General features: G+C 36.8%; 2 protein-coding genes across 2 annotated transcripts; one reads left to right on the top strand and one right to left on the bottom strand.

The window, feature by feature from the left end:
- Positions 1 to 3,387: 3,387 nt before the first annotated feature.
- LOC107912986 (uncharacterized) lies at positions 3,388 to 5,896 on the top strand. Its single transcript, XM_016841381.2, has one exon. It carries the CDS (start codon positions 3,692 to 3,694, stop codon positions 5,642 to 5,644), a length of 1,953 nt encoding a protein of 650 aa, XP_016696870.2. The 5' UTR covers positions 3,388 to 3,691; the 3' UTR covers positions 5,645 to 5,896.
- Positions 5,897 to 7,182: 1,286 nt separating this feature from the next.
- On the bottom strand, positions 7,183 to 8,523 carry LOC107911344 (uncharacterized). Its single transcript, XM_016839197.2, has 3 exons — positions 8,350 to 8,523; positions 7,965 to 8,189; positions 7,183 to 7,615 (listed from the first exon to the last, which is right to left on the bottom strand). Exons 1-3 carry the CDS (start codon positions 8,388 to 8,390, stop codon positions 7,483 to 7,485), a joined length of 399 nt encoding a protein of 132 aa, XP_016694686.2. The 5' UTR covers positions 8,391 to 8,523; the 3' UTR covers positions 7,183 to 7,482.
- Between the last annotated feature and the right edge of the window lie 3,366 nt (positions 8,524 to 11,889).

The following is an 11,889-nucleotide window of genomic DNA, read 5'->3' as shown; positions in this document are numbered from 1 at the left end:
TTGAGTGTAATCATACTCTCACCGTACGAAAGATGGAATATGTGTGTTTTTGGTCTTTATGTAACACCCAGTTACTCTAATTAACTTGGAATTTGGGAAAGCTAGGATCAAATTGGAAGGACTAGTAAATTTTCGGATTCTGTGGGAGATTAGGAAATTTTAGTGGTTGAATTGTGGAGAGTTGTAATTCGATTCTAGTTCAGTTAGATTGTAACTAATTGGTTCTAAAGTGGGAAACAAAAAGATTAAGAATAGACGATGGAAAACGTCAATGAGGATCGTGCTTAATGAGTGTATATAAAGGTGTGAGTAGAGACAGAATTTTTTTGATTTTTTTATAAATCTTCTCTTCCCAGCCACATCATCATCTTCAGTCGTTTTGAAGAAAAAGGAGGGCAGATGAAGAAAGTTCTGCATGTTGTAGTCGGGGTATGAATTTAAGTCAGGTGGTGGAGAAATTGAGGAACTGGTAAGTTTTCTTATCTCTTTGAGCTTATGGATTAAGGAAAGGAGTAGAGTAAGATTCTCAAAGCGTTTGTATAATTTAAGGTTCTAAGTTTTTAAGGACTGACCATCATTAAAATTAATCGATGAATGACTGTCATGCTTAACTGCCAAGACAGAAGGGGCTTTGGCGATTCAGACAAGCTAAACTAACAAGGTTAAGAAAGCAAAGTGAGTTTCTGCAATTTGCTTCCTAGCTGATCCATGTTTTTATGTGAAATTCTAGCTATTTACTGATAATTTAATGATTGATAGTAGTTGATTGGTCATCTAGCGAGATGCATGCATAAAGATAATTTGTATGGTACGCATGAAAGAAAACATAGATAGGTTAGATGAAGTCAGGATTGAGAATGAGTGATTCTATTAGATACCGACATACGGTGTTACTCTGTACACTCGTGATGTGCGAAGCTCTGGGCCTTGCGGAGGGGACACTGCAGTGTTCAAGCATCAAGGTTAGGACGACAAATGGAAGAATGGAAGGAGGAATAGAGAAAAAGAAAATTTGAAATTCCGTTAAGATTTTGCCATCCAAGATTGCTGAGAGCAAACCACGATATGTGAAGGTTCAAGCCTTGTGGGGGGACACTTTAGTGTTCGAGCATAAAGTAAAATGTGAACATGGTTCTTCAAGATGACACCATAATAACTGTATTTAGGTTTCATAAAGCATCACCACAATGGCGGTCAATAGGCTCTATGGGGTGACATCATGACAGCGGTAAGATCCTTTCGGGCAACACCTCAAAAAGGTTTAAGGTGTGAGAGAATGGCTCGGGTATGGTAACTAGTTTAGTCAGCCGGGACAGTAAACACGGGGTAATCTATCGAGAGAAAACACGAGAATTTCACTAGGACGCAAAACATAAAAGTCTGTGGGTTATGAAGGATGTTAATGATGAGAGTAGAGATCGTGGTATGACTGGAGCGATAAGTTACAAAAAGAAATGGGTTTGGTGTGTCGAAAGAATATAGACCACCAGAATAATGAGTGGTGCCAAAGTTATGTATCAACCTCAAATAGGGTAACAAGAAAACAAAGCTCCTTAGGTATGGAGGTATTCATTGTATATGCATACACTAGTCCGCTAGGGAAGTTGCAGATTCCATATGATTCAAACAGGTACCAATTAGTTTGCAATAGTATGTAGTCACATATTGTAAGTTGACGAAAATGTTAGTCAAAGGGTTTGATAGGCTGATTAGAGTTTCTCTGAGAGAAATTGCATGTCCAAGGTTGAATGGACAATGATGTCTGTTAAAAAGTAGTGGAAAGCGGAGGTCGAACATAGTCACGGAGAATGGCAGAAATCTTGTTTAGTTTCCAAAGGTAGGAACTGTATAACCTAAGAAACCTCCATTGGAAAAATATCGGTAGAGCAAAGGTTCCGGTGTCGCTAGTGAGCTCTAGTAATTTAAGGCAATAAAGACATTGAAGACTAAGAAAGACCGCAAATGTAGAAATTATTTAGGTAGTCGCAGAGTGTCACTCCCCAGGATTAATGAGTGCGTTTATCAGGGAGTTTAATTCTGAGTTGGATGTCTCATATTGCTTGTAAAATTTTGTATGTAGATCTCACTAAGTTCTTCCAAACTTATAAGTTTTTTGCTTGAATACAAGTTAGTTAAAGATTTAGAAATCTAGAGGGACCAAGCTAGATGCTGCTAGGGGTTGGGGAAACACGAAAACTATGCAGGTTTATAGAGTGGCACCCATAGAGGCTCCACCTCAAGGTTAAGCGTCATTTTATGTTATTGAGTCTTTGTCCAAAAATTTGCAATTGAGCAATGGAATGAAGCCTTAAAGTTTTATTTCTAATTTTAATAAAAATTGTAAATTTAGTTAGAATTTTCGAATCCAGGTTGTTTAAGCATGTAATTTAACCGGAGCAGAAATTTTTTTAAGTCATTTGGGTTAGTGCAGCATCCGATACTCGGACCTGGCAAAGAGGTCGAGTAGAGGGTGTTACACTCCATCTTTCTAGCAAAGCATTGATAAGTGTGAGTTCCAATTTAGTCCCACCGAGTTTACGTGACATATGTAAGAATCCCGCCTTTTCCAAGTACAATTCAATAACATGCAATGCTCTCGCACTTAAATTGTGTGTATATGCTTTAAAAAGGTAAAAAAAATATTATTATCAACTTAATAATGATATTAATTAAAATAAAAAATATAATAATATTTTCTTATCATTTATAATTGGATGCTGAAAATGTGTTTATGATCTAAACAAATTAGAGGCGCTAACATTTTTAAAATATGTAATGTTTATCAAATTAAATAAGATTTAATTAATTTAGACAATGAAATAAGCTGAAAAAATATAATATTATTAAATTACCACCAAATTAACAATTTATTTAATATAAAAAATATCGTTAAACCTATTAAAAAAGTAAACAAATTTTAAAAAAATAGATTATCTTATTTTATTTGAAATCTTTGAGATGATGAAAATCGCATAAAATCTAAAAATTATAAATGGTTAGGATAGGAAATTGAAAGAAGAAGAATTTGAGAGATTAAGATAGAAAATTAAGAAAAAAATAGTTGAGAGAATAGATGAATGAGATTTTATGAAAAAAATGATAAGTATAAGGGCTTATAAAGAAAAAATTTTATAGTCGTTGAGGAGTTGTTTGGGGATTTTTTGTTTAAATTGGAGTCGTTGGTCCAACTATTAAAAAATTAACATCTTTGATTTTTTAACCCTAACAATTAAAATATATTTCTTTTTAGAAAAAAATAAATTTTGACAAAAAAAAATCCCATAAAATGATATATTTCCTAAAATTTCAAAAAATCGAAGTAAATCCAAATTATTTTCCGAAACGGTGTATATACCTAATTTTCCCCAGAGTTATTTTATGGAAAGACCATAAATATTAGTAAAAGCTATTTCCTTTTACAAAATGCTATAAAGAAGCATTTGACCTTGTAAAACTCGTCCGCCATGAATGACCCTTTTCTTCTTTCATCAATCTTTCTCTTCACTTTTCTAACGAAACAACTTTAAACACCTTCAATTACTCCCATTTCCTCCGCTTATCAAGGCTCTACAAGGCAGAAACTTCCCAAAGTCCAAAAACCCAAGAAAGCTCAGCCCTTTTCTCTTCGATTTATTTATTTATTCATTTATTTTTTATCTGATAAAGTTTTGCTTTTTTTTCTTTCGTTGTGATGGCGGATATAGTGAAACAAATCTTGGCGAAGCCAATTCAATTAGCAGACCAAGTGGCGAAAGCGGCGGATGAAGCGAGTTCGTTTAAGCAAGAGTGTGCGGAGCTTAAGTCCAAGACGGAGAAACTCGTTGGCTTACTCCGACAGGCGGCGCGTGCGAGTTCCGATCTTTACGAGCGTCCCACGTGCCGCATAATTGATGACACCGAACAAGTCCTCGATAAAGCCTTGTCTTTGGTCCTGAAATGCCGTGCCAATGGCCTTATGAAGCGCGTCTTTACAATCATCCCTGCTGCCGCGTTTCGCAAAATGTCTTCTCAGCTCGAGAACTCAATAGGCGATGTTTCTTGGCTTCTCCGCGTATCGGCTTCGTGTGACGATCGCGACGATGAGTATTTAGGCCTTCCTCCGATCGCTGCAAACGAGCCCATTCTATGCCTAATATGGGAACAAATCGCGATTCTTTACACCGGCTCACTCGAAAACAGGTCCGACGCCGCCGCTTCGCTCGTTTCGCTAGCCAGAGACAATGACCGTTACGGGAAACTGATTATAGAAGAAGGAGGGGTTGGACCGTTATTGAAATTACTCAAAGAAGGGAAAATGGAGGGTCAAGAAAACGCAGCCAAAGCAATTGGACTTCTGGGTCGGGACCCGGAAAGCGTGGAGCACATGATCCACGCTGGCGTTTGCACGGTGTTTGCGAAAATCCTCAAAGAAGGTCCTATGAAAGTTCAAGCCGTGACGGCGTGGGCGGTGTCTGAGTTGGCGGCTAATTACCCAAAATGTCAAGATTTATTCGCCCAGCACAATATAATCCGATTACTCGTCAGCCATTTAGCGTTCGAAACGATTCAAGAACATAGCAAGTATGCGATTGCTAGTCACAAGGCTACGTCGATTCACGCGGTGGTTATGGCCAGCAGTAATAATTCGACTGTGAAAGTCGCCGTTGACGAAGACCATCAGAGTCAGATTTCGCATCCCATGGGGAACCAAACCCCGAACCAGATGCATAATGTGGTTACCAGTACTATGGCAATGAATGGAGGGGTGAAATTGCCACAAAAGCTGGGTAATAATCATGTTAGGAGTAACAGTCAGGGTAATGTCAAGCAACTTCATCATATTTATTATCAACCTCAGCAAAATGGTTCGATGTCAGGGGTGAATATGAAGGGAAGGGAATTGGAAGATCCTGCTACCAAGGCTTATATGAAGGCAATGGCAGCTAGAGCTTTATGGCATCTTGCCAAGGGGAATTCATCTATATGTCGGAGTATCACCGAGTCTAGAGCATTGCTATGTTTTGCAGTTTTGTTAGAAAAAGGAAGTGACGATGTGCAGTTTAATTCGGCTATGGCATTAATGGAGATTACAGCTGTGGCAGAGCGGGACACCGATTTGAGAAGGTCTGCATTTAAGCCGAATTCTCATGCTTGTAAGCTTGTCGTCGATCAGTTGTTGAAGATCATCGAGAAGGCCGATTCGGAGTTGCTGATTCCTTGTATCAAGGCTATTGGTAATTTGGCAAGGACGTTTAGAGCAACTGAAACAAGGATGATTGCCCCATTGGTTAAACTTCTTGACGAGAGGGAAGCTGAAGTTTCCAAGGAGGCTGCCATTGCACTCACCAAGTTTGCTTGCACTGACAACTACCTCCACCTTGATCACTCCAAGGCAATCATTACTGCTGGAGGTGCGAAGCATTTGATTCAACTAGTGTATTTCGGAGAACAAATCGTTCAACTCCGGGCATTGGTTCTCCTATGCTACATTGCCCTCCATGTACCAGATAGCGAAGAACTCGCCCAAGCTGAGGTGCTTACGGTGCTCGAATGGGCATCCAAACAATCCTACATGACCCAGGATGAAACAATAGACACTCTTTTACAAGAGGCCAAAAGTAGACTGGAGCTGTATCAGTCAAGAGGTTCAAGGGGATTTCATTGATTCAATTACCCTTTTCCATTGGAATCCCTTAATATCCAATCATTTTAACGGAGTGTACATACAGTTATCAGTCTTCCATAGGTGATCATACGTATTTTTCAGCCATTTGCAGAGTTGCATTGCTGGTTTTAAGACCAGGAAAGAGTTGGTTTTTGTTTTGTTCCTCTCGGAGTTATCTTGCCGCTTGCGAATCACAACTGTATGTTGGTTTTTAAATTATAAATTAAATAAATTTATTCATATTTTCCAAAAGGGGTTTTGTTTTTACATTATTGATACTTGATAAGTTGGTGACATACATCTTGGTTGGAACAGCTAGAAATGAGGTAAGGTAGGGAAAAAGTTGTCTGAATAAGATTTTTGCATATTACCTGGAAAAAAAGAAAGTGGGGGGTATTGATTCGAAGGTGACCTAATCATTTGGCAGTCTTTTATAAGTTAAATTGACCTAAAACATGTGTTTTCTAACCACCATAAAATGAATCATTCAACCTTAGGACCTCAAATTATTTGAGGCGCTTGGACAGTTTCAAGCCAACTGGTCTGACTTACTACAACCACTACTATTTTTCTTGGTCTTGTTTCATTTGCTTCCATCAGCAAACCTGATATTTCTTGCAAACTCGACTTAGCGCTAGCATTTATACCTTGTTGCTAGCTATGAATCAATAGGAACATGTAACATGTCCTCACATGAGATCAACCATAAGCTAAACCACTCATTGATAGAGTGAAAGCAGTGTCTCATAAACTTATCAAAACGACCTAATAAACGCTTGGCCCAAATTTCTGTCCCCAAGTTTGATTAAACTAACGACTACTTAAAAAGGATAAACACCCATATGCTTGTCAAAATCCACCCAATAGAGAAAACTGATTGTATGCCCCAAATTAGTGGTTAGTCGATTTCAGTTCACCATCCATTCGAAAAGCTTGTAAATTCGAAAACAGAGAAAAGCAAGCAGATATCCATTTCCACAAGCTTTAAATGATATGTAGGCAAACTTTTTAGAGATGATAAAGTTTGGGTTATGTGCTGAAACATTAGGTGGGAGAGGCATTTTCCATGGTCTTTCTTTTTAAGGTTCTGATGGTAGAGATTGAATTTTTCTTAAGTTGGAAGAAGAGAGTGCAGTAACCCAGATATTCCATTGTAGAATTCACAATCAAATGTCCTACTTCACATATCATAAGATAATTGAGCTTTGAATCCCATGCCTTGCAATCCTTAAATATGAATGTCAAAAAACAATTCATGGCAGATGTCAAAAGGAAAACCCCTTCTTGATTAGCCCCAAAACATGAAATTAGTAGCACTGGGAAGACTAATATAAATGCTGCTTCATGAAACACTGATGAAATGTTGAAAAGGGGAAAAGAGTTGGTGTTTTTACAACAGTTTAATGTTAACATCTTCCATAAATATAGTGAAAATGATGAATTGACTCTCCAATCAACGTACTAGTCAACGGTAATTGAGTCACGGTGCAGCTTCTAGCACCACAACACCACATATATCACCTAACTTACATTTATTTGCCTTAATTTACTATTTTTGTCGTATTGAATTTCAAAGTTATGAATGATACAAGTTTTGGGGATCCATGGAAAATTAATAGAAGTTGGCAGCTAGGACAGCAGCCGGGGTCTTTTCAAAGGGATGCCTAGAGTCACAAGCTAATGGTGAAGCATTTCAAGCAACGTTTCCCGAAAAAAAAATTACACATGCATCCTCTCTATTATTTAAACTTTTGATTGAGTAGTGTAAAAGTTCATTTTTGCCCGGGCCCATACAAACAAAATAACCCAAATAATAAAACCCAAAATCTAAAATCAACCTAGCCCAACATCCAAGCCCAATCCCAAAACCCTAGACTCCCACTTGCCTCTTCCCATTCTCCCATGTTGTCTGCCACCAGCACCACTCCCACTCTCCCATGCTGTCTGCCACCACCATGCCTTTTGTCGCACCTGCAAACAAGCAAAGGAAAAGGACAAAAAATGGAGCAATAAACATTAACAGAATATTGTATTTTTGGCTATAAAAGCCACAAGCAAAATCGCACCAGGGAAAAAAAAAAAGAGAAACAAAAAAAAGGAGGGGGGGACTTTTGTAACAAAAAAGAGAAGATTCGGCTTTTGAAAAAATTGAAAGAAATAAAAAAGGGGGCTTTAGAAGGTGATTCACCTTGTTTTTTTTTCGTTTTCTTTATTTTCGTTCTATTTCGGTTTTTCTATAGTATTTCTTTCTCTTTTTTATTATCATTCAATCATCACACATATATATAAGATAAAAAAATAAAAGTAAAAAAAAGTTTACCTGTTTCCGGCGGCGGTGGAAAGAGGAAGAACCGAAAGGTCTCTTTCGATTTTGGCCCTTTTCGCCGGGATTTCGGCTTTTCTAACCCCAGATCTGGACTCTATTCGCAAAAAGGAGAAAAAGGGAGCTTTTTTTGGTTTTCCGGCCACTGCGAACGGCGGCGTCGTCGCCGGCGTCCGGCGACCGGTGCGGTGGTCGATGGCCGGCAAAGGGGGCTCTTCCTCTCTTTTTACGGACATAAGAACAATAAAAACATAAACTTTGAATCGGAGAAGTAATTTTCGTTTCTTTATTTTTGTGTGTTTTTACATCTAGTTTGATTTCTTTTTATTTCTTTCTACTTACGAAAATAAAAACAAAAGAAATAAGGAGAGGAGAAACTCACCGGAGTTGGCCGTGACCGTGCCGCCGGGGTTTTTCTTCCATCGTCGGCCGTCGGTCTTGGTGGCGTGGTGGCACTCAAGGTGTTAAGAAACCCAAGTGTTGGGTGTTTGAAAAAAATGGTGGTTTGAAAGAAGGCAGAGCCTTTTTCCTCTAGCAAATTCAAAAAGTGAAAGAATAAAAATATAAAACATTTTTGGTCTTTTTTTCAATCATGAACCGCACATTAGTGGGGAATCTTGCTCATGCTTGTCCTTGATGGGCAATTTATGCATTTAGTCCCTCCATCTTGCGTTGAAATGCAATCAAACCTTTTATTTTTTTTCGATTTGGGCCGCGAGTTTTGTTTCTGTTTCAATCAGGTCCTTTGACCATGTATGGTCCTTTGCGCTGAAACGTTGCACTCTAGGACTAGAGAATATTTCTCTTTTCAGTCCTTCCCTTTTCGCGCGCCTCACATTTTAATCCTTTACTCTATTTCATTTTTGATTTCAGCCCTGAGATTTCGTTTCCGTTTTGATTTAGTCCTATTATTATTATTATTATTATTATTATTATTATTATTATTACCTATTTGTTTATATTTATTTTATTTAAATTTTCGGCACATATATACATATACATGCGTATATTTTTGTGATATACATACATTGTTTTTATAACATATATACTTATATAGTTTATATATTTTACAACTTATGTACATATCTATATATCTATATATATATTTTCATTTTCCTAAATATATACATATTTATATATAATCTTTATAGTTTAAAATATACTTTTTTTATAAATCCGTATATACACACATATTACTATTAATTTATATACATACATATCCTTTTATTTTTTAAGTATATATATTTTTATATGCACGTACATACATATTTTTGTATATCTTAATTTACATAAATATATATACATTTTCAATATATTTTTTAACATGTATCAAAATTAATGTATTTATTCGTATACATACGTATATTTTCATTATTTTTAAACTTTAATTTGTACATACATACTTTCTTTTATTTTTCAACATATATATATACTTACTTTTATATGTATTTTATTATTTTCATATTCCATAGTTTTATACACCCATATATATGTACATATTTTTATATATACACATTTATCGTTTCTTTTATATATTAAAATATACTTTATACATTTTGTTAATTTATATATATACATATTTTAGTTTATGTCTATATATATCTTTTTATATTTAATTGTATTTGTTACTTATTTATTTCATTTTCGTTATTATTTTGAATGAATGTTTTAATTTATTTGTTTATATATATTGTTATTTTATATGATTGTAGGTATGACTTCTATTTATTTTATATTGTTGCTATTGCTCGTATTATTTTTTATTTTTATGTGTATTATGATTTTACCACGTATAACAACAATGTAATTTGCTTTCACATTTTTTACTACGATTTTCGTGTTTTATTTTACTCGATATAACAAAATTTGTTTTAAAAATATTTCGTATTTAGATTCGAAAGGATCGTACTCTAATTTACTGGGTTTCGATTTTCATAATAAATCTAAATACACGAATCTTTTCAAACTCAAGTTTTTAAACGATCTCGGGAATTAAGAAAAGATCGTGCCCTAACTTACTGGGTCTGATTTATTTCTAAAACCAAGATAATAAAATATCTTTTAAATAAGCATTTTTCATCCGCGTATCGGGAATTTGAGACATTGTGTCCTAACTTACTGGATATGATTCTCTTTCTCGAATAACGTGAAATATCCCCTTTTTCCTGAAAATTTTCAACGTTTTAATACAAGGATCGTATTTTTAAAATTCTTCAAGGTTCTCAATTTTTGACATTAAGACATTAAGTAATCAACTAGGTACCAATTTTGGGCGTATCGAGGGTGCTAATCCTTCCTCGTGCGTAACCGACTCCCGAACCCGTTTTTCTGAATTTCGTGGACCAAACTTGTTGTTTTAATAAAATCAAACCGTTTATTAAAAACAACCCCTCTTCGAGGTGATCCAATCGCACCTCATAAAAAAAAGAGGATTGGTGGCGACTCCCGTTTCTTTTTTTCAAAACCCAAGTCAACCCCATTTTTCATCCTAAAAAATGGTGTCAACAGCTTGGCGACTCCGCTGGGGACAATAAGAGAGTCAAGCCAAGTGTTCATTATTTCTTGTCTTTCTGTTGAAAGTGGAAAATTCGATTTAAATTTACGATCCTCTCATTGCATCTATTTTGTTTTGAGTTATATTTTTTTATCGTGTTCTGTATTTTATTTTATACCTCTGCACATTGCATTGCATGACCGCTGGTCATACCCTTTTTAAGTGGGAGTGAGAAGCTACGCCTTCGTGAGGTTTTCACCTTCGCATGGGATAGTGAATCGCTTTCGGGATATATCCGTACCTATGTCTTCGTGAGATTTTCATCTCCGCATGGCCATAGGGAAATGTATCCCCCTGAATCGAACTCGGTCCGTATGAGCCTATAATGGGTGAGGATCGAGGAATCTGCTGGTTCAGGTACCCTACTTTAGAACCAAATCACATGTAATGAGCCATAGGAACTGACCTAGGTAGAGCTACTCCAAATTTTAGTGCTTACCTAAATGAATGATTGTCGCTTATTTTAAATCTTATTCTGTGTTTAATGCTAATTTACTTTGTTTGTGATTGCATGGCATCTTCATTCTAAAAGAGGTGTCGATTTACGTTCAGTTTCTGGGTAGAAAGCTTATCATGGAAAAGGGGTTTTTTGATAAAGTAGAGGATAATGTGGCTGTACGAATATGGACTGAAACGACACAACGAGAGAAAGGCGATAGTCTTACCGAAGGGTACGTGTCAGAATTGTGGGATTTTACCCGTATCAGTGTAATCCAGAATGACCTTCGAGAAATGAAAGAAGTCTGGGATCAATGGGATGTCGAGGCCAAGCAGCTGTTCTATTGTAACTACGGTGACCTACCTTATCTGCTTAGTGTCAAAGTGGACAAGTATTTATTCCGAGCCCTTGCTCAGTTTTGGAATCCTGCCTACAGTTGTTTCACTTTTGGGAAAGTAGATTTGACGCCTACTGTGGAGGAGTATACGACCTTGCTTCGGTGCCCAAAGATTCAAGTCGACAAGGCTTATTCCAGAGCTGCTTGTGTCCCTCCGTTGTTAAAGAAATTAATGAACATCACTGGGATGAGCGAGCAGTGGGTCGCTGCCCGGATCCAACAGAAGGGCGACAGTAAATGTGTTCCTTGGAAAAGTTTGCGAGATTTGGTGCTTGTACATCCTGACTTAAAGAAAAGGGTCGATGTCTTCGCTTTAGGTATCTATGGACTAGTGGTTTTCCCCAAAGCTTTAGGACACATAGACGAGGTTGTGTCTGATTTGTTTGATCGGCTTAGTAAAGGGGTTACACCGGTTCCGGCAATACTCGCTGAAACTTTTAGATCCTTGAATGCGTGTCAAAAAGCAGGGGAGGAAAGGTTTATTGGATGCGCGCAGCTCTTATTGGCATGGTTCCATAGCCACTTCTGGAAA

Source organism: Gossypium hirsutum, chromosome A11, assembly GCF_007990345.1.
Source record: "Gossypium hirsutum isolate 1008001.06 chromosome A11, Gossypium_hirsutum_v2.1, whole genome shotgun sequence".
In the NCBI taxonomy this organism is placed as follows: Eukaryota; Viridiplantae; Streptophyta; class Magnoliopsida; order Malvales; family Malvaceae; genus Gossypium; species Gossypium hirsutum.
The sequence above is the reverse complement of the archived record's forward strand: the minus strand, read 5'-3'. Positions and strand labels throughout refer to the sequence as shown.